Genomic DNA, 24,346 nt, shown 5'->3' on the forward strand with positions numbered 1-24,346 from the left:
TGAAAATTCACAAGGTCACAGTTTGAGCAAGGCATGAGGGCCAATTATTACACAGGTATGTGTAAATATAACTAGATCAAAAGTGCAAAATTTTAATTTAATGCATATTTTAAAAATACAGAAGATTTGAGGCTTAGTGCAGAAAGCTCAGACAGTCACAGACTATATATAAATTAAATAATGTGCAAAGCATATTCATTTGGTTAAAATTTAGAAACAAATTTTAAGCATAACTGAGGCACAAAAAAAAGAAGAAACATAGTAAAAATTAAGCAACTCATAAAGAGTTATTTTTATTCTAAGTTACATATGAATAACAGAAGCAATTAGTATATGTCCAATATATAGACATCAGTAAACAGAAAACAAATATACTATTTGGATGAAACAAAATGAGATGAAAAATGAGAAATTACAATACAGATTGGCTATGTTGTCATACTGCCAAAGTTGAAGAGTGAAAACACTATTTTATAAAAGTTCATTTCTAAAGAGATGAAATTAAAATCCTGGATATGTGGTGGGACCCATCATACTTAAATCACGATTGTTGCCACCAGATTGGTAATTGTTGCCGCCAAACAGCTTTCCTGATCCAAAGAAATCAGAGTCAGTCCCACGATCACTGGCTAGAAAGATAGATTTCCATTATTTAGATCATCAAAACTATAAATATCAGAGCTTAAGCACAGTTGCAAGCTTATAAGATGTTGTGAAAAGGTTTTCTTAAAATTAAGTCACTTTACTAATGCAGGGGTGATTATGAGCCCAACTTAAAAATCCTGAAAAATTCCGAGTAAAATCATTAACATTTTAAAATATTGAAATTCTAAATAAATTATATGCAGAATAATTTAAATGAATAATTATGTATAGGTTTACTTTTATCTTCAATCACATTTATTAATCTAAAAGAAATATCCTTAAATAAAATATACAAGAATTTTTAGACATAAATGTGATAGGTGATTTTTGGAAATTTCTAGCGGCTTTCTTGGATCACGGCTAGCGAAAAATGCATTAGATAGATTTTAGTTTAGCAAATGCCTATTATATACACATCTTATGAGGCCAGAATAAGTTAACTCTTTTTAAACTACAACCATACAAGTCAGCAGCAATATCTAAAGAATAAAATTTACCAAAGCCATCTCCTCTGTTACCATTCCTATAATTGTTTGACATTCCATATCCAGCATTTCCAGTATCAGCATTAAATCTGTCAGCTCCAGCAAAGGGCCTTTCTGCAGCTCCACTAAACTGACGCCCACCAACACCATAACCTCTGTCAGGTGCATTGTTACCATAGCCTTGAGTGGAAGCTCCTCTCCCAAAACCTCTATCTGCTACACCACTGTTAAAAGATCTGTCTGTAGTGCTACCAAAACCTCGTTCCCCAGCAGCTGGTGAAAAGCCTTTGTCTGGACCAAATCCAAATTCTCTATCACCTCCACCAAATCCTCTAGCAGAAGCTCCATCTCCAAATCCATCATATTCTCTATCAGGTCCTGAGCCAAAATTTCTACCAGGACCTCCACTAGGGCCAAAGCCACGATCACCCATTCCAGGACCACCAAATCCATCATCCGGACCCATGGCACCATAACCCTCTTCGGAGTCAAAGGGACGAGCTCCTCTGTTGAACTGCCCCATGCCCGAAGGACCCCCATAGGGTGCGTCGTGTCGGAACATGTCAGGTTCAGACTGCAGGAATAATTCAATGTATCGATGTTCTGAAATAGAACAATACAGTTAGTATTCAGCAACATTTTTGAGTGCACAATGTGTCAGAGCAGTTTATACGTACGAATTTTTTCTTTATCTTTTTTCATTGCCCTGACAGCATCTTCGTGAGTGGCAAACATTGCATCTGCTTCTCCAGAAGATCGTCCACTGGATTCATATTTAATTCTTACAGCTACTGGCTTCAACGGAGAAAAAAACTAGAAGAGAAAACTATATTTGTAATGAATTTAATAGTATTGACTCAGGAGTCTGCCTAGGTTTTTATGAGAGGTACCTATTTTGCGAAAATTTAGACTTTATTTGTGAAAATCAAAAATTATATTAAAAAATGAACACAAAAATATGGTAAAGTAAGAAGATATATTCAAAAATTAACACTACGAATAAAATTAATTTATGACTGGGAAATTTTTATATATTTTTCCCCATATTATCAAAAATTATTTTGCTATTGTAAAATTTTGGGCTTAAAATTGCACCTAAATTCAAAAACCCATAAAAATCATTGTCCATTGTTAATTTAAAAACAGGCATTTAACAGTACTTGCACTAAAAGTTATTTTCCAACAGGGTCATATAGAAAAAAGTTTCACAGAGAGTAAAAATGTTTCATTAAAAAAATAAAGGTATGTTAGAATAAATTTTAACTTCCTGTAAAGTTCATCGGCGTTTTGAATTTGTGAAGGTACTGCTAAACGGCAATAAATTTGTCATGGCCAGAACCTGTGATTATTCAACAGAAACTTATAACTTCATAAAACATGACCTACATCAAATATGTCTCTTTCAACAGCTCTAAAAGGCAGACCCCTCATATGCACATTGTGACCAGTATCTCTTATTCTTTCACCTTCATTGAAGCCACCACGCATTGCAAATCCAGACGGTGTTGGAGCACCAGCTCGACGGCCTGCAATATTGTTTAAAAATCCATTAACACAGATATTTTGATTCATGAAAAATAACATGACTTGGAAGTGCATTCTTACCTCCTCGTCCTCCACGACCAAAACCACCAGACCTATCATTTCTATCATATGGACTAGGTCTGCTAGATCCACCCATGCCCCTCATTCGTACAGGTCCCATGCCCATAGCATTCCGAATTTCTTGCAAGCTGCTTTTGAAGATTTCTATATATCTACAAACATTGAATTAGATCAATGTTAAAGGACAACAATTAAAGTATAAAGGTTGAAAGTAAAACAATGCATAATACGCTTACGTATCTTTCATTATGTATGAAAATGTTTAGATAAACTAAAAATAAGCGTAAATAAACAAAAATAAACTAACAATATTTTTAAAAAGCTTAGAATTTGCAATTTAAAGGCCATTCAAATATTACATACAAAAGTATCTGAGGGATGGAGGTTTGCAATTTACTTATTTTGGCTGGTATTGAAAAGGGCAGTATAAGCAAGTTCAAGTAAGACTTAATATCTTAGCTGGGAAAAAAAATCTATTGTTAATTGCACCTGACATAAGCACAGGAGGAGAAGAAAAAAATTTAAGGTTTGCTTATTTTAGTTGACAAGGATGAAAGAAACCCAAAATCACTAAAAATGTTCAAGTAATATTCAAATGGCCAATTAAGTGGATTGAATTATTAGAGATTTGTTATTTTTTAAATCAATCTTCAGAAAATACATAAACAAACGAAGTATTTTCTTCTAATATAATTCAGTTATTTATTCTACGGTTCAATTTCATACTTTAAAATTGTGCAATTTGAGATTAATCATTGCTACGATTTTGACTAACATCAGAATTTAGGAATCTCTCTAAAAGTGTGGAATCTACTGAAATAAGAGCCACAATAAGCCACACGGCTTGAAACTTAAAATCTATTCAAAGTGGAATCAAGCAATAATAATCTAAATCAGGTGAGGCAAATAAAAAGAGAAGGAAGGTTACAGAGATACCTCTTGGCCTTGGGAATTGTGTTTAGGCGAAAGTTAACGCACCAAGAGTTAAAAAGGTATTTTTAAAACCTTCAGAATAAACAAAAACGAAATCAATACTTTTAAATCAGTCATAGTTTTCAAAGAATGTTACAGACATTTTATTTTCCTCATAATCTCAAAAAAAAAAAAAAAAAAAAAAAAAAAAAAAAAAAAAAAAGCATTAGACTTTGTCATTATTAATTAAAGGAAATAAGTAATCCTAACCCATTTTTTTTAAATACTCAGTAATATTTTACGATCAATAAAAAAAGCAGAAAGTAATCAACTAGTTTACCTCCTAGAGAAATCAAAGCCACTGCAAAATAACCTATGTTTGGGGTAAAACTACTATTTACGTTCACATACCTACACAACTATTTTTGTCCAAGTAATCAAGATCTTATACGCAGCTAATAAGTTTTTGTTTCATCATGCAAGAATTTAAAATGATTAATTCAATTAGCTAAAGTTCACCTTTCCCAGCAATTTTTGTTTTTAAAATAAACTAATCAATACTTTAAATAATTTTGACATTTGCATTCAGAACATTTCATTTATAATTTTTAGAAGTCTTGTTGCAGATCATTACATAGAAATTTGTTCCTACAGGCTCAGCTGTATCATTGCATCCTAATAATACTGATTGCTGTTTTAAATAGGTAACTTTTAAAACATCTACTAGGCTTTTATTAAAAATAACTTTTAAACACTCCACAAAAATCATAGATTAAAAGTAAACATCCCAAGAAACACCCTTTCTTTTGCGGCAGAAAATAACATTGATATTCAGAAAACTGAGTCAAAGCACATTTTTATAATTTATAAAACCATTTTTTTTTGGACAAATGACAATGAAATGCAACACAGTGCTAAACATATATATATATAATCAATCTTGGCCAAAACTTGATTGTAAAAACAAACCGAATTCAGGACTTCCAAATTACAGGAAAGTGAGACATTTGCTTATTCTCCAAAATCTAGTTTTCAAACATATTTATTTACTAGGAATTAAAAAATATTAACAGTGATGGAAATGGTACAATTTAAAAATATTATTTTCCCATCTTGGATATACCAACTTTGGAGACATAAATATAGTACTTAAAAAGGAAGGAAGACACCCCAAAACATTAAAATCTAACCACCCCACTTCAATAGAAATTTCAAAATAAACAAAAACCCATTTCCATCACTGATATTCCCACTCAACAATAAAAAATACAATAAAAATTACAATATATTGATAATAAATATAGAAATATAGCCCAGTTGACGGACAAAGTCCTGCTCTGGCCGATCACTTCAATACCTGTGCCCAATTTTTTCCTTGTGTTTCCCCATCGCCTTTTCAGCTATCTCCTGTGATGCAAACTGCACATATGCCTCCCCAGTGCTTCTCCCATTGAAGTCTGTTGGAAGGGTAATCCCATTTCGGACAATCTCCAACCCTTTAAATTAAAATCCAACCCATTATAGGACACTACAAATAAACTCAAGCAATATATTAAAGTAAACCTTTAAAACAGAGTTTCCTCTTATCACTTAAAGCTAAAAGAACAAGAAAATGATTAATGAACACCAAAATCAGGAAAAACATGAGCAAATTTAAATAGCCCTATAAAGAGACACTAAAATATTTTTTCTTTAAAATAATATTAACAAGCGATGCTTTACTCTAAAATAAGGTTGACAATGCTTCAAAATGAAAGTAGAATAAATTTTAATACAGAATTTCTTTAGTATAAAAGAATCAACACAGTAAATTATTAAAACCAACTTTACAGCATGAAAAAAATAAAAAAATGTAGGCTAAAAATATTTTTTATATTTTCCTTGTTTTTACTACTAATACACCATTTCAACTTGTTTCTTTTATAGTTAGATACTTACTGTATCAGAGTGCCAATCTGAAGGTAAAAATAACGAGAAAATTAGTGAAAAAGCATTCATCATGCATTTCAATAGATAGTTAAGTATTTTGAAGAACTTTTCATAACCACTATTGAGAATGTGAAGAAATTAGAATTACACTATAAATTATTATATATAAGGAATATTTTCCAAATTCGTTAGCTTTTGCATACTTAAGCAATATTTTTCATTAAAATATTCAAGTAAAAAATAAATATACAGATGCATTTTGTACTATATTTTTAAAAAAATAAAATATAAAAAAGTCAGACACCCCTGCACACAGTTCCGAATTTTTAAAGTAATTTAGTATATTATAGAGATAAATGCATACATATTTTGATATAACTGTCCACTTGAATATGCATAATCAATATTCATAAAATAATTAGTAGATTTTGTTCTATATATCACTTTGTATGTGTCCCAAACTTTTGTGTAATTACTGTTCCAAGTACAAAAAGGGACAATAAAATAAAAACTACAGATTCTAGTTTAATAAAATATAATTTCCAGGTTACAAACATGTTCTTCCCTACAGAGCAGTTATGTTTAATGACAGTTCCATTTCTATTAGGGTCCATAAGCTTGATTTTATCTTAAAAAAAATAAATTATTTTTACAAATTGTATTAACTTAAGTTTAAAAAATAAATCTAATATATATCGTTTGGAAATTGTTGTCTCTATCTGATATATATTTAAAGGGGATAGTAATTACCCGATGAGTATCGAAAATTTTTACTATTTAAAAAACATTACAAACATGCCACTACACATTTATTTGAAGATAACATTGTTAGTAAACAAAAGAATTCCAAATTTTTAAAATTAAAGAGAAATTTTAGGACTCATTAATATAGTTGAGATAAAGTATCAAAATATTAACTTTGTAAAGCAAAACTAAATGGCTAAAAAATTATTTTCAATTTTTTAAAACCATTTTTATTCAATTGTTTTCTTTTCCTTAAATAATTAAGAATTTGGTAACTTAAATAAAATTTTTTAAGTATCATAGAAATTTGCAAAATTTTAGAAAAATTATATAAATATGTAATGAAAAGACCAAGAATAAAACTCCTACCTGAAATGTTTTTTTTTAAACTGAATCTTTACCGACGTGTTTGGATAGAGAGTTTTATTGATCGCAGGTAAAAGATAATAAATAGAAAAAAAGAAAATTAATAGAAAAAAGATAATAAATAGAAAAAAAAAGAAAATTTTGTTTGAGCCATTTTTTAAATTATTCACCAAGGTGGATTTTCACCCATTTCTAAACCATAAACAATTTTGATGAAATATACAAAATATATATTTAAATGCAAAACAAACAATATCAAAGGCAATCTGAATAATCTGGTGATTTACAATGGCTTGAAATTAATAGTGATCTGTTGATCAGGGACAATATTTAACTCGGACCACCATAAAATTACCAGTGGTTTCTTGGATCAGCAATCAATGCAAAGGGATGATCAGCTGCATTTACGATTTTCAAATCTATAACTTTCCATGAATTCCAAGAATTTTTGATGACTTATCGAAGTTACTATTTTGTCCACAAAACCAATAAATTTTTAAAAAAACATTATACAGTCAGACCTCGATATAAGGTTACCCTAAGGGACATTGCAAAAGTGACCTTATAAGCGGGGTGACCTCTTAACCAATTCATTAGCAGTTCATAACTAAGCACGTAAATAGTACACACTAGGATTTTTTAAAAATGGTAAGAAAAAAGAAAACGTTCGGCCGTAAATTAAATATTTAAGTCAATAAATATTTAACAGAATTAGTAGAGAATTAAAGAAAGCTAGATTTTAAATTTTTTATTTTATTTAAAATAAAGCTGTTTACAAATTTCCTCAAAGTGTACATACATACATTACACCTTTCCTTATTCAGAATAATCATTTATGCAGGTCTGTCTCGTTTTTTGTTTCATTTTTCGAACAATGTTTTCTAGATTTTGTAACTTCTCAAAATGTTCCACAGCTCCCTCATGGTTTGTAAAAAAAAAAAAAAAATTCGCATGGCATTTATTGCATTGAAGGCTTTCCGTTGGGTTACAGCTACAGTCTCAGGATCACTGTCAACAACTTGTGAAACAATCAGAAATCGTAGCTTCAGAAGTAGTGGCAATTTCCTTATCAATCAAACCATATTCAGCTTCGTCTTCATTGGCATGGCCACGATTTTTTCAAATCTTCCATCAGAACAGATAGAGGAATATTGTCTTCTTCTTTGGTTTTCGTCATCCACAGTATTCAGAGAACTCACAAAACCAGCATGATGAAAACAATTTGCTATGCATGTGGTGGACACCATGCTACGCCTCAGATAAAAATGACCTTATAAGCGATAACGATTTTCAAATCTTGACCATATATCCGATAATCTGTAACAAAGAATTCCTATTCAGTGAGCCGGGACTTTGCAAAAGTGACTTTATATCCAGGTCTGACTGTAATAACATTTAAATTGAAATGATAGTTATAACCAAAACTGTTATATTCTGCATCTTCATATTTATTGATTTTAAACTAAAAACAGTAAAGAAAGAGTTGAAGCAATAAAATAGCTAGAAATTTTTTATTTCTTCTTGAAAGTAACAGTATAATATAAAAAGCCTAACAAAAAAAATTCTGAAATCACAGAAGTTTAAAAGATAATTCACTCTAGAAATGATGCTCTTTCTCTCACTTTTTGAAAGAACAGGATAAAAACCTTTCATATTTTAATAGAATATGACTATGAGTGGGGACTTTGTACAAGTCCCCACTCATTTGGAACATCAGAACACTGAATTTTTTTGATGCACTGCAGAAAAAATGAAAGTGTTTTTTAAAAATTTCAACTCCTGAAAAATGAGAGTAGCTTATATATAGTGAAAAACAAAATTATTTTCTTAGTCAAAAACTAGCGATTATACACATATAGTAACATCCTACCTATCATATTTGTGTCAACATCTCAGAATGCATTGGAACATTAATGTTGAAGCTGAATTCACATACTTACTAAAATTAAGCAGTATTCACGTATTTACTAAGTTAAAGCTGTATTCACAGCTAGCCCTCATTCACACAATAAACAAACACACTTGTCATTGAAACTTTTCACAGTACTTCACCAGGATTCATCAACATAAATCTTGTATACCCACGAAAGCTACACCACAATTTGCACGATTACTTAAATGTTTCGAACAAGTCTCTCTCAAAGAGGAAATGTGAATTTAATTTTATAGCTTGGCTTCACACTGTCTTTACCTTAATTTATATTTCATTTTCCTATAATATTATTGGCTAAATGGATGGATTTTTGTAGTCTTGTTAATGAGAATGCAATGGTAAGTTAGTGACTATGTTGTAACTAAATAAGAATAAATTACTTAGAACTAAAACTGCAATAAACCTAGTAAACTAATCTTAGAAATAGTTTAACACAACACAGAATTTTAAAGACAATATCCTAATAAAACACCATAATTCAATTTGCCAACACATCACACACTTTATTGATCTACAGATTTCAAGTTTATTTAGATAAGTTTTATAGATTTTGACAAGTGTGCAATAAAAAATTTATTCGAAGTGCAGTTATTTTTCTCAACATGAAAAAAAAATTTTTATTGAAAAAAGAAAAAACATTCAGTACTTAAGTGTACCTTGATAGTTTTTTTAAAATTCCATATTTAGTTATTTTTGCGAAATTTAAAAAGTAAAACAGCTCGTGCTTGTTTTTACTTTAAGACATTGGCATTAAATCAATCCACCCTTATTATTAAAATCGAAAAATTAGGAAATGCTATTAATGTTATAGAAGCATTTTTCAGAATATTTTCTTTTGTTTATTTTACTTCTATTTGGTTGATTTAAAATTGTGCAATTTTGATTAAAAAAAATAATTTTCAAACATACGCTATATTGCGCTGTCTAAAAAACGACATATCACAATATAAAATTTCTTACATCGCCCAGTCCTAAGAGGCTCATAAACTTTAAACTTGTGATAAGAGAAAAAAAAATACACAATATATCTCACACATTGATAGCTTAATGGGGAAAGATGCTTGACATAACTCTTGATATGAAATGAGAAGTAAAACATTAAGTCTCGGATAGCATTAAAAATCATGTATCAGAAAAATCTGTACAACTGTAGACTGTATAAGCGTATTTGCAAGGGTTGAGTCCCTAGAAATTTACCTGCCACACACTACTTTCCCATTGAATAATATGGGGTAAGCTGGTTTCTTGAGGCAGTAAAGCCCGCAAATAAAAGTTTAAAGTCAGGACTTACCCTCAGAAGGTTAATAAAACTGTACACCATTGTTTTAAGAGCAACTATTTATCATTAAATTTAACATACTTATCTTTAAATGAAATTTTTTAATGATGAAAATGTATAATGAAATAGGTTAGATTCAGATTAAATTCATGATTATTCAGGTATTGATAGTAAAAAAAAAAAAAAAAAAAATCTAGGAATGGTGCTAAGTGCTACAACCAACACAATTTTAACCATTGCCACCAATATTGTCAACTTTTTTTACTTTATGTCCTATGACTTTTATATTTATGCTGCAGTCTAGCTTCAAAATACTTAGAAACAGTAGGAGTAAAAAAGTTAAATGCAATTCATTCCTAAATATGATTAAAACTAAATATTAATAAATTTTAGCATATAAAAGAAAGCTGGAAAAAAAAAGAGAGATTTGAGAAAATCTGGAATCGAATATGTGAACACTTGCTTTCATTTTGCATTAAAAAAAATTAAAAAAAATTTGACCATTAATTTATAAACCTCTTTTTAAAAATAAATAAAATTTTACAAGTTTGGGCAATTTTAACAAATTTAAAATTTTTAACAAATAATATTAATTAAATGGATATTTGAAATCATTTTACTTATAGTTACCACCAGGGATAAAAAACAAACAAACAAAATAATGAAAATACCTGTGAAAAATTGAGCAATTTCTTCTTTTGAGCATCCGAATGGTAATCCTCTTAGCCTAACACAGGCATCACCAAAGGCCTCTTCACCATCTAAACCACATTTGCGTAAAGCCCATTCCATTTCATTAGGCTTAGATCTAAAAACTAAAACAAATACATCAAATAAATAATAATAATAAAACACAAATAAAGTAAATAAGAAATTGGAAATTATAACTTACCTTCGATGTAGCGACTGCCTAAATGTTCGTTGTCTTTATCTAAACCTTTTTCAGCATCCTCTTCAGTTTCAAACTCAACATAGGCTTCACCACTAGGTCTCCCTTCTCTCGACATAGTCAAATGAATACCAGAAGCCCCATTTTTTAAATTACACCCTGAAAAATAAACCAGAAGTTCTTTTCAAAAAAATAATATAAAAACTAGCATTTAGTTACATACAAAGAAAAATAAGCACACAGTAAAACTAATATATATATAAATAAGAACTGAAAGAAAGTCTTTCTTTGAACTAAGCCTCACAGCAGAATTTTTTCGAGCTATCTATGACAAAATTCTCTATAACAATAATATCTTTCTACAAGATACCTTTAATAATAAAACATATATGTTACAAATTAAAAATAACAAAAGCACTGTTTAATAAAAAAAACTATATAATTTGTTTTAATTGAACACATCTTTCTACAAGATACTTTCAATAATTAAAAATATATGTTCCTAATTTAAAATAACAAAAGCACTCTGTTTACTAAAAAAAACTACATAATTTGTTTTAATTGAACATGTAATAATTTTTTATTCTAATATTATGGGTGATATTCTCGCACTCTGTAAGGAGACACACAAATTATTTCCTTCTTTGCATTTTGTAAATAATCATAACAATAAAATAATTAAAAAATCACGAAATCCGTAGCGATTGCCGAAAAAAAAAAAAAAAAAAAAAAGATAGACGTTGAAATCATGCTAATACAGGTTTTTAATCCTAGTACCTAATTTTGCGAAATTTTTTTTTTATTTTTGTGAAAATTTAGCATTGTTTAGAAAAAAAAAAAAAAAAAAAAAAAAAAAACTACATTTGTATACAAAAAGTACAATACTATAAAACACATACACATATTGAGCACATATACACATATTGTAACAAAGCTTGAATTGTTTTGCTCTTCAATTATTGGTTCCGTAGCATTTTTAATACACTGTGCCTCATTATCAACTGTGACGGATTCTCCTCAGTGACAGTTTTTTCAGGCCGAAAATTTTTTTAAAAATCGATTTCGTTCCTATACTATCGATCGCGTGCAAACGCTTCATATAATAATTGCTATTCAGTGAGCCATCCACCCGCTACACTTAAATTTCTTCCTTGTTTCATTATAAATACTTTTCATAAATCTTGTTAAAAAATACAAATAGAACACGTTTTACGCTAATATCAAATCATAACAAAAACACTTGCCGTCTGGGAAAATGTGTTGAGTTGTTTACGCGCTAGCTCAATTTAGCCAGTTGCCTAATATAAAAACTTCACCACTCACGCTGAATGAATGGCGTACTTAGGAGAAGTGACATCAGCATATCAAGCCTGTTTTCGAGCTAGTGCGGCTGCATGGAAGGTCACCTGATGGCGTTCACTGTGAATTCACTTTTCTGTGAACCGCTTGGAAAACTATTCAGTACTTTAATTCCTTCGTTTTTTTTTTTTTTTTAAATTTTCGTGAAGATGCGTTTTTTCTTTTCTTCAAAGTTTGTTGAAATACTGATTTTTTTTTTTGTGTGTGTGAAGGTACCGAAAAACGGTGCCAAAATCGACCCGGATTAAGCCCTGGCTAATCAGCCCTTTCAAATGCGCTTTTTAGGTTGTTATATTAAATAAAAAAAATATCAGATTTCAAAATTACGATGGAGAAATCAATAGCAATAACTGCCAAAAATTCTCTAGAATAATTGCTGTAAAAGCAAATACTCAAATGCAAAATTTGAATTTTCCATGTTGTGTGAAATGTATCATTATAATTAAAATCCACATGAAAATCAACTGCCGAAAATACAATTGAAACATTACATAAATTTTTATGATACTATCGACGTAAATTGAGCGCACCCTGAAGTGATTATCTAAATGCATGATTCGAATATTACATGTAAATCCCTGTAGAAAAAAAAAAAGGTTTTTTTTATAACTTTTCATAAGAAAAATCTCTTTGCAGGAACTCCAATGTTCTGCCACAATGTCTGTCTAGGGGTATCTAAGTTTGTGGCTCAGTTAAAATCTATCTCAATAATTTATATATATATATATATATATATATATATATATATATATAATAATAACAATAATAAACGCAAAAGCCAATTTCAATTAAAATAATAACAAGTTGATCAAGATAATTTTACAAAATGTTGTGATGGTTTTGCACATAGTTGTTACACATGGTGAGAAATCTAGGAGCTTGAATTTTCTCGATTTTGGAAATAGATTCCTCATTATAGAAATAGATCAAAATAAGTATAAATAATCAATAATTATAGTTATTTTCATACAAAAAAAAAAAAAAAAAAAAAATTACTTCAAAACTAAATTGTATATAATCTAGAAACTAAAGAATAAAATGCAAACAAAAATAAACAGGTAATAATAAAATGTAATACATTGTAATGAGGAAAAAAGAATTTTTTTTTTACCATTATTTAAAAAGTAAATGGCTATTTAAAAGTACTTTGGTACAAAAGGCTTAAAATTAGCAGTATTGAAATTTTTTAGAAGCATTATAGTTCTATCATTATACATTACTAAACATTGGGTGCAAGTTGAAAAAAGGGCCAAGAATGAAAAATTTTTCCGACTAAAATTCAAAGCAAAGAGAAAATTATTTTAAAAGAGGCACTTTTTTTTAGAATGTAAGAAGAAAAATTCTGCTTTTGGACATTTCCGTAAATTTTTCAGTTTTTTAGTCACTTTTGTTCTTAACTTACGCGAACATTTTCTAAAGACGGAAATCCGTCCAGTGGACAGACCTCTTGCACCCATGTTACTCAATAAAAATATGATAAGCATTTCAAAACTTTTAAGGTTTAAAGTAGGGGTGCACAGCCTGCGGCCCACATGCGGCCCTTTGACTACTGAAGTGCGGCCCGCGAGAGCTTCTGAACACAATGAAATTTTTTTTAAAAATGGCAATTTTTAATCGCACTTTTGAGTCATCACGTTTTGACACAATCAATTTTAACAGATTCTTTAGTAAATGTACGTTTAACGCGCTTTCTTTAAGCTGATTTTATCGCAAATATAAAAGATTTTTTTTTTTTTTAAACAGTCATTTCCGCTTTTCTACGTGATTTCGAAAATGCCAAATTTTTATTACGAAGTAAGTTTCAGATCGCCCATTTAAATAATAACTTTTTGGTGCACTTAATTTGTGACGATTTCATCTTAAACCTAAGTGATTTTTTTTATCTTTTTTCTTAGCAATTCTTCCTTTTTTTCAACAATTTTTTTCGATAGTTATTGCTATGCGTTCCCACGTATTATAAAAAATTCAAATTATTATATTACGACATGCAAATTTTAAATCGTGCATTTGACACGCTTTATTCGTGCTGAGTTCAGCATAAATATAAGTAATTTCCCCCCCAGCTATTTCTATACTTTTCCACATGATTTTGACGATCCCGTTATTTAACTATGATGTTATTGCGGCACGTGATTGTTAATCACGCAATTAATTAATCACTTTTTGATATGGTATTTCGGTGCAGTTTTATCATAAATCCTAGTTACTTTTCCTACATTTTCCCCCCGAAACGAATATGATTTGGTCGAATGTGGTAATGAATTGTGATTTGGTCAAAAACCAAATATTCGGCAAAATAAAAGGAAGAAAAAAAAATCGACTGAACGTCGTACACTTGGGGCCAAATAGCAAATTTTTTTCAGCAGCATACAGGGCTTCAAGTGGCAAAACATGGTTTTGGAGCATCTTAGGAGCAACAAAAAAGCAATTTTGGAGCAGCAAAACAAAGATTTGGAGCATATTTAATAAATAGAATTAAAAGAAGAATTTAATAACAAGAATTTTTAATTTTGTCCATTAATAACATATCTTTTTTTTTACACTTTTTTGAAGGTCCCTGCATTAACAAATTAAGTTTCTTTTTGGTACCTTCCAATGCTGTTAAATATTCTGCTATCCTCAACTTAGCCTCAGATAAGAGGATCCGTCCGCTTTCTATAATCGACATGTCTTTATTATTTTACCCATCTTTAATATATTTTCAGCTGCGGCTAAGAGATCTTGAGAAGCCTTCAATTTTTTTTGCAAATCAATTTCAGCAGATTTCAATCTGCTTTCGTCAGTTTCAGTGTTTTTTGCTTTCTTTTTTCACAACCTCTAGTCGAGCAGAATAATTTTTAAATGCTGCACGAGCCACTTTAATCATATCTTTGTCAACTTTAAAGTTATTTAAACCCCTATTTTGTTGATATGTGACACAACTTCTCTCAAACCATTAACACTATTCAAATTTAAACTTGCCTTATTGTCAAGTAGCTTTTTGTTCACACTTAAACCTCTTTCAACATCGGCATTCCCATGTGGTACGCACAATAGAGCTTTGTTATAAGAGGATATTTGATATTTCCCAAATTAACTTTCTTCACAAAATAGTTTTTCCAAAACACATCAATTTGTGCATATTCATTTGAGTCAGAAGAATAACTTTCTGGTTCCCCATGTAACCTTGCCCCCTTCATCCAGTAACAAAGATGCCTCTCCAGGTTTTATAATGGATGGGGTTACTGTTGCCAGATATCTTATTGACTTAATAGAAGTTTTTTCTATTCTCATTACAGGATGCAACACTTTAAGAGGGCACAGTAACCTATTTTTTTGAGGCAATGCTTTTAATAAATTTTTTGTGCATGCCAAGTAAAAAGATCTGACACCTAAATACATAATTTTTTTTCTGAAGAAGATAAGGATGTCATCACCTTTGTGGTATCTAGTCCAACATCTATTAAATTTGAATTTTGCCAAATTTCTGCGTTTTCTACATCTAATGATTTTAAGTCCTTTCCTGACAAACATGAAAACCAAAACTCTTTAAAAAAACGCCCTGCTTTAACTAGGAACACCATTTCATCATACAGCAAGTGAATCAATGGTGTTTCAGTGTGGAAAAGACCTAAAAATTTATTTAATATTGCCGAAATATTAAAAAAAAAAATTTAATAAATTCAACATTGAGTGGCTCATACTATTTTTTAAATTAATTATTACTTTATTTAATTCTGTAAAAGGTAATTCAAAACTCTAATTAATTTAACTATTATTTAAGGTTATCGAGTGTAATTTTATTAAAATTTAAATAAATGTTATTTGTAATAGTATATTCAACACAACATTAACAAGATTAATATTGATCATACCAAATCTATAAAAATATGTAAAGAATTAAGCAAATTAAGAAAACTTTAATAAATTTATATTACAAATGTAAATTAGTGAATGGCCCCTAATAAATTTTTATTAAAATTGGTTACTTATAAAGTATTGCATTAATGAAATGATTAAAAAAAATTAAATAATTTTCAAATGCAAATACGAGTATTGAAGCTAAAAAAATTTTTTCAGAAGTAAATTATTATATTGTCCGTACACTCATAATATTTAGCAAATCTGTGATAATTAAAATTTTTCATATCAGTTGCTTTAAATCAAATCATTAAGAGATGAATTAAAGTATTTTTGAATGACAAATCTGAAAAACATAATATTTTTTGCTGCATTTAAAATATTTAAAACCCCTCTCTTCATACTTATTTAAAATCTTGCCTCTAAATATTATTAAGTTATTTCCTAAAACAAAATAAGAGCACTGAAAATTTTGAAGGTAATAATACAATAATAAAATGCAATAAGTAAAAAAAAAAAATTTTTTTTTTTAAAAAGTAACAAAGTAAAATAATTGTTTAAAAACAATATGCAATTAATGGATGGTCCCTCAGATAAAAAATTTAAGTTATGAAACTCAATTAGTTCTTATCCTTATTTAATCTTATCTTTATCTAATTACTAATATAATGAATAAAACGGAGATAGAAAGTTTGAGGTTATGAAGCTTTGTGATTCTTGACTGTTCTGAGGATCAACATGAAAATATGTACTTAGTGGATGGTCCCCTAGTTAATTCAAGGATCATGGTACTAATCTATAAATAGAATAGCGCAAGAAGGCTATTAGCTTTCCATTGACGAAGACGATGGTACATCAATAACGATGAAATCAACAAGAGAAAAAATTTTCTTTTGCTATTAAAATTTGGCAATGTTTAGTTGGTCCCCAAAACATTTTTGGCGCAGAATCGGCGCAAATTTAACATAAAATGTCGTTTCTGCGCAGTAATGCGCAAATATACCGATTTGGCGCAAAATGCGCAGCACTTGAAGCCCTGAATAGCAACTCTGAAACTAAAATTTCAATGCTCAGAATAATATTTCCTGGAAAAAAGTATTTATAAATTAACTCTAAAAAATAAGGCCAATCAAGAACGTGTTTGAAAATGTCGAAAAGCGAAACAGAAAACATAAAAATTACCAGAAAAAGCCAAGAAAAAAAGAATTAAGTCAATAGAAATGCTATTAAAAATTACTGCGTTATAATAAAAAGTTTGAAAAACGCTCTTAATTTTTTTTAAACGAAAATCTTAAGTTGAAAATCTCAATTTAAATTTTTCTCATTGCCATAATTTTTGAAGAAAAAAAATTGCTATAATGTAAATTTTATTAGTAACTTTATTTTTAAAAAAAAATGTTGAGTCATAATAAAAATGACTAAAAAAAAGAAAAACAGAAAAAACTAATTTTTCTTCTTTCCTGAAACAAAACTTGAATACTGAAAATCACACTTTTCAAAGATACTGGTTATTTATATTACAGTACAGGGAAAGAGTGATAATAAATTAATAGTATGAGACGTTCTGTTAAAATTCTAGATTATAATAAAAACACCAAAAAATGTTAAAAAAATCCTTCTCAATTCTCAAAGTATCGAAAAAATGACAAAATTGACTTGTCTGAACATAAATTTTTTAAAAAAAAAATTAATACATATCTATATAAAAAAAAAAAAAAACTTAGAAAAATATATTTCTAAAAAATATTCTGCCGAATATTTGACTGATCATTCAACCAACTGAATTTTTCACAGAAGGTGCCAAATACTCGTTACATCCCTAATTTAAATGCAATGTTATTGCAACTTGAAAAAGTCATAAAATGGCAAAAAACGTGAATTTTTAAACTGCTCACTGCTTGTAGTTTAGATTTCAATTTTTTGTTGCTTAAGTGATCTTTTTCGATAAAAAAAAAGGAAAATGTTTACGATATAAAAAACTAATAATTAATAAAATTAAATAATAAAGTACATTACAAAATAAGCATGGAATTTTATTTTGAACTATCACAGTCTTGTTTTTATTTCAGGCTTTTCTTTGAAACCTGTAAATTTTATTCAATTAAAATATTTAGTTTGAATTTATATTACTTAATTATGACAAAATTTTTTCCTACTTTCATTCTGTGGGCATTGCAGTTTTTTTTTTTATTTATTAGAATTTAATTCTAAAATGAATTTTCGTATTGCATGATATGATAAAAAAAAACGTTTCTTTTGTTCAATGTTTATTTATTTTGATATATCTATTGTTTATATAATAAAAATAGCAATTTTTTTTGTAAAAAAAAAATAATATCTTTATTTTTGAGTGAATTCTAATAATGAAACACCTTTAAATTTTTAAAAATATATTACTAAGTTTATTGATAAAAAAAAATAGAACGTTAATGTTTAAATAAACATTACTACATTTGTCATTAAGATGTCTAAATACATGTGCGGCCCTTCGCTAGCCAACCTGCTGTGCAAGTGGCCCTTCACTCAAAAAGGTTGTGCATCCCCAGTTTAAAGTGTATCAAAACTATACAATTAGTGAATAACCACAAATTCAATGACTAATCTGAGACTAAGAGAAATTACAACTATCAGCATTTTCCTTTTCATATGTCTCAGGAATACAACTGTCAAGGGCGCCGACAGCAGGGTGCACTTGCACCCCCCTGGCTTTATTTATAAACAATTATAGAGTATAAATTTTTTTTTATTAAAAATATTTTTAATCGAAAACAAATAATTAAGTAATTATTGATACGTAACAATTAAAAAAATGTTTAATCAAGCAAGATTTGTTATCGTCTTGTTAGCTGTCCAAATCTGCTTTTGTTCAATGAATTCTGAGTTATCTTTGATTTGTTTCTTATGCACACTGAGCATAACTACTTAATCTCTCGTGAGGCATTGTAGACCGATTCCATATTTTGGTGTGTCGCATTGTACTAAAAGTGCGTTCAATAGTGCAAGTAGTAGCTGAGGCCAAGAGTTAGGCCAATTTTGATTTCCTCCGCTACAGCTAGATAAAAAGGTGTGGCCTCAATAACTAAATCGATGTATTCGAGGGATTCATGAGTATTTTCACTATTCCTCCACATTTTGTACCACATAAATTCGTACTTTTTTTTATAAATATCTTGTTAACAATGAAGAAATGTATCTTGAAAAAAATTAACAGATGAAAGTACATGTAATAACAAAACAAAATGTAATAACAGAATATTTAAAAAAAAATTTGGGGGAGGGGGGTAGTTTGTTAGAGGGTTGCACCCCCTTTTATATTATTCTGCCGGCGCCCTTGACAACTGTAAAGATTTTTCTTTAGAACGTTAAATAGCATTAAATGTGATACAAAACATACAATCTAAAAATTAATCATTATTCACAGTAATGGTAGAAAATGAGTAGAGGATGGATTAGAGGAGTCACAGTTACCACTAAAAAATTTCACAATATCTTCTTTGGATGCAGACCAAGGCAGTCCTCTAACTCTCAGAACAAAAGGATCACGCTCTTCTTCATCTTCCTTTTTCCTACAGTAAAACATTTTTAATTAAGCATTTAGAAATCTTAACATTATGCAAATATTAGAAACTAGAAAGATTATACCTAGAAATCTTATTTTTCACAATATTTTTTTAAAAAAATTGTTTTTAAATATAAATATAGTAGTTTAAATCGAAAATACAAAATAACTGAAAAACGTATTAACAGTTTTGAAGGGCATAACATTAGTTTCAGTTACTGACACTGGTGATGTATCACCACTATGCTAAAAGAATTGAACATGAATAAAATAAAAGTATTTTTGAATAGTACTATAGACAAATAAACCTGTTTATGACGAACCAAGCACTTAGTCCCTAATATTTTAACCTGTACGGCAAGGCCAAACTTCAGTTATGTACTATTGAATGAGAGGACCAATTAAACTTAATTACTGATTAATCTTCCTTTGTTTAAATTGAAGAGTCAAACAATATCAATAAAACATTATACTTTTAAAAACAAATATTTTCTAGTATATTTAATTATCAATACGTTATTAGTTCTATGTTTATTTTACCTCTGAAATATTGTTCAGATAAAATTGTGACATAATTTGAGTAAAAGGGGTTTGGACAGTTTAAACCGTGGATTAATCCATTCTGTCCTAAACCTTGCCAACCCTGATTCGGATTTCTGATCCCCTTAGTTTGGCCAGGAGAACGCTACATAATTTGAACTCCTTAATGTTACTATTTGTGTATTCCACAGGGATATTTCCGTATCGTGACCTCTTGCGCCAACTATAATCGCTCAGGTGAAGTTATGAAAAAAATTTTTCCATGCAAAAATAACTTACAGTAAGTATATATTTTTGAAAACCATTTTACTTAATAATAAACTAAAAAGTTTCGAACTATAGGACATAAAACTTATAAGAAGATAATTTTACATAGCAAAATACAAAAACTGAATGAAACTGGTTGAATAGTTCTTCAGTAAGACCAGGAAAGTAAAATTTTTTATATGTATATCATCGATTAGTCATTTCGATATAATGTATGTTCGAATATTGTTTCCTCTGAATCAAAACCTTAAAATCAAAAATAAATAAATCCATAACAGAAAACATTGCTAATTCAAAAAAAAAAAAAAATGCTTCTAACATCCATAGTCTTACTTAATATTTTTTCAATTAAAATAATTAAGATGGTTTGACTTACTGATTTATATATATAAAAACATTAGGGCAGGCTTTGTTTCACTTGTTTTTAATTAAAAACGACTTACATCTTAATAGTTAAATACTAATAATACAATTTTATCAAAACTTTTTGTATATATATACGTAAAAATCAAATGAAAGTAATTGTCCATTTGAGTAGAACATAGTTTTCAATTATTTATTGAAAGAAAAGGTGCTTTTGAAACATTGCTAGATCTCTTTATTTAAAATAATAAAGTAAAGGGTCAGGGTGCATAGTAAAATTTTCAACAAAAAATAAGCACTTTTTAAGCTGTAAAAAATATTTTGTTATCTTTCCATTGTTAGAAAAATACGTAATTAGTGAATGATCACCAACTTAAGTACAAACAAAATTTGTTGCCAATTTAAGTGCCAGGGATATTTCCATATAGGTACCCTTTTATATCAAATATAATGGCTAAAGCAACAAAAGGATTATGCACTCAAAATCAGAGTTGGCAAGGTTTAGGACAGAATGGATTAATCTACAGTTTAAACTTCTGCCCAAAACCCTTTTATTCAAATTATGTCAATTTTAAAAAATATATTGTGTAAAATAAAAGGTTAATTTTTGAACAAGAAACAAACTGAAGACAAGTTTTTATTTTATTAAAAAAGTTTAATATTATTTTTAATATTGGATGGGTTTATTATTTTATTTATACTCATGCAAAAACATAATTTATCAATATTAAAAGCATATTTAAAGGATAAGGCATTCACTTTTCAGGGGTCTGATTAGAAGAAATTTGGGTTTAAATTCCAAATGTAGTATTCTAAGGAAATAATTCTACTTTTACAAACATCGTGTGCACAGTCCTATTGATATTAAATGATAATTATTTTTGTAAATAAATAATTGATCAATTTATATTTATTTATAAAATTAATAGATAATATTACATAAAAATTAATTTCTGGCAATTTTTTAAATAAAATATTATATATTTAATTGTTTAAATTTACTCAATGCGTAACACATTAATATTGATATATAACTAAGTTGTGTTATTTAAAATATGTCAATTGAAATTACAGTAGGGAACCGATTATCCGGAACGGTCGGGACCATCGCTATTCCGGATAACTGATTTTTCCGGTTTTCTGAATCTGCCGTTTTTTTATTGTTAAACCCAACTAAAAATTGAAAATTTTTTAAATAATCTTAAAAATAAGAAAAAACGATGAAGTAATACGCTAATGATTATTTCCATAATGATGGTAAGGTAAACATCTTTAAAAAAAGAAAGAAAAATCGTAAAATCTTATGAGGAAATTTTTTTTCTTTTTTTGAAAATGGCGAGAAAATTTATCGAATTCCGTTCCGGTTTTTTGGTTTTCCGATTTCCGGATAACGGGTTCTGTACTGTATTAAAAATATGAGTGATTTTGTTTCCATTATTCTTCCGAAATGAATATTCTGTTTTGAGCAGTATAAGCTAAATACCAAATATTTGTATGTGCATCTCTAATTTAGTAGCAGCAATTGTTAGGCAGAATCTTATCTATTTACAATTTAAAAATTCCTTGAAAAGGTTTTTAGCAATTTTCACAAAAACAGGACCTTTCACAAAATGTCTGGACAGATCCCTGCTTTTATTATTCAATGAACTGTGCAGCTTCAAAAGTTATACAGTAGGGAACCGATTATCCGGAATGATCGGGACCATCGCTATTCCGGATAACTGATTTTTCCGGTTTTCTGAATCGCTACAAAAAGCCGTCTTTTTTTATTGTTAAACCCAACTAAAAAAAAAAAAAAAACATTTGGAAATAATCTTAAAACGAAGTAATACACAAATGATTATTTCCAAAATGATGGTAAGATAAACATCTTTCAAAGTAGAAAGAAAAATCCTAAAATCTTATGAGGAAAAAAAAATTTTCTTTTGAAAATAGCGGGGAAATGTATGGAATTTCATTCCGGTTTTTTGGTTTTCCGGTTTTCTGATTTCCGGATAACGGGTTCTGTACTGTACTATATTATTTTATTTTAATAAATTAAAGTAAACTGCATAAAAAGTATTTATTAAAATATGTAATTATTATGTATACAATGGTTACACATATAAAATTTTTACCTTTTACCAATGTTAAAGGTTTTCGACACTTTAAGTCAGTTTAAGACAGTAACAGACACTTGTGTCCTAACCAAAACCCCAACCCTGAAAAAAAAATATGCAGAGAATTGCACCTGAGAAATAAGTTGCTGCGATTCTAAGAGTTTTTTGTAATTTCCTGCTCAGAAGATTGCTAATTTTAAAGATTTTTATATCAACAATCATGATTTGCAGCATAACCAGGGGTCTGTCGAGGCCGAATTTACTACCGTATAACGGTACCTTCACAAATTGAACTTTAGGAAAAACGTTAGTTTCACAAAATACTTTTTCTTAAAATTTTATTTTTGTATCCCTTAAGACATGATAAATCCATATTTTTGTGTTGATTTTTTAATACAATTTTTAATTTTTCACAAATTATGTCTAAGTTTTCACAAAATAGGTACCTTTCAGAAAAACCTAGTCAGACCCCTGATAACAGTCACCAATTTACTTCTGGGCAGCTTACGCTTGAAATTAGAAAAGAAAAAAAAACATCACAGAAGAGGACCTACTCCGAGCAAACGCCTATATATTGCTTTAAAAAAAAACGTACAAGCTCAAAATCTATCAAGCACCTTTGCAATAGTAGTTAGCGCTGCAGATAACAGAAATAATAGATCAATTAATTGGCACAGATGATAAAAGGAAATCCTCTCCCAATAGTAACACAATTTTACACTTAAGACACAAGGGTTATAGAAAAATAACATTACAAAACAGTAACAATTTTGATGAACTGAAATTTTTTTTTTATCTAGTTAAATTAAAAGGTCAATCTACATAAGCAGGATCATATTTTGCAAAATTTGTGAAAATCATGCGGTTAAAACTATAGTACTATTTATCTGAGCCCCATTAATTTAGAAAAAATATAATTTTTATCAAATTTATAGAAAAATCTTAATAAATGAAAGGATTGCTTTCGAAGTTAACAACTTATTTCAACATGTTTTTTTCACAAAAAAATGCCACGAGATAAAAAAAAAATTTAATATACATCATCAGTAAACAACTGATTTTAGCTAATTGATGAAACAAAAAATTTATCCGCAAAATTTAATTATATTATCTTGTCAGTTAATGCACTGCTGCGAATGATCAATAATAATCTTAAATAACTACGATAATAATGATCTTGACAATACTTTGCAAAATAACTATGCGTTAAAATTTAATCACTGCTAATTAAATAACATTCTAAAATGAATTAAATATTTTACAATTTAATACAGAAAAAGAACGTCATGGTAATGATACATGCAACATTGCTTTGAGTGTTGTAAATTTGTAATAAACTCTACCTATCTCTATCCATTATGAAATGAAATAAGCACTATAAGCAAGTGAGAAATATTAATTAAAATGCAACAAAATGTTGCACATATATTTAATAGAACAATAAGATATTTTTCCGACAAATGGCGAAAAGTTATACACCGGTAAACGACGCGCATGAGTTGTTGCCATTTCTTATTACAAGCCTTTGAAAC

General features: G+C 28.8%; 1 protein-coding gene across 1 annotated transcript; it reads right to left on the bottom strand.

Annotated features, from left to right (window-relative positions):
- Window positions 1–262: 262 nt before the first annotated feature.
- On the bottom strand, window positions 263–24,326 carry LOC107442325 (heterogeneous nuclear ribonucleoprotein F). The gene is given in 10 exon segments (XM_087168499.1): window positions 263–629; window positions 1,143–1,733; window positions 1,808–1,943; window positions 2,517–2,714; window positions 2,716–2,887; window positions 5,005–5,143; window positions 10,570–10,713; window positions 10,791–10,946; window positions 19,455–19,552; window positions 24,158–24,326. Coding segments are annotated over 10 exon segments (1,776 nt in total). The 5' UTR covers window positions 24,172–24,326; the 3' UTR covers window positions 263–501.
- Between the last annotated feature and the right edge of the window lie 20 nt (window positions 24,327–24,346).

Source organism: Parasteatoda tepidariorum, chromosome 7 (assembly GCF_982258835.1).
Source record: "Parasteatoda tepidariorum strain Cologne lab strain chromosome 7, Ptep-v5.0, whole genome shotgun sequence".
Lineage (NCBI taxonomy): Eukaryota > Metazoa > Arthropoda > Arachnida > Araneae > Theridiidae > Parasteatoda > Parasteatoda tepidariorum.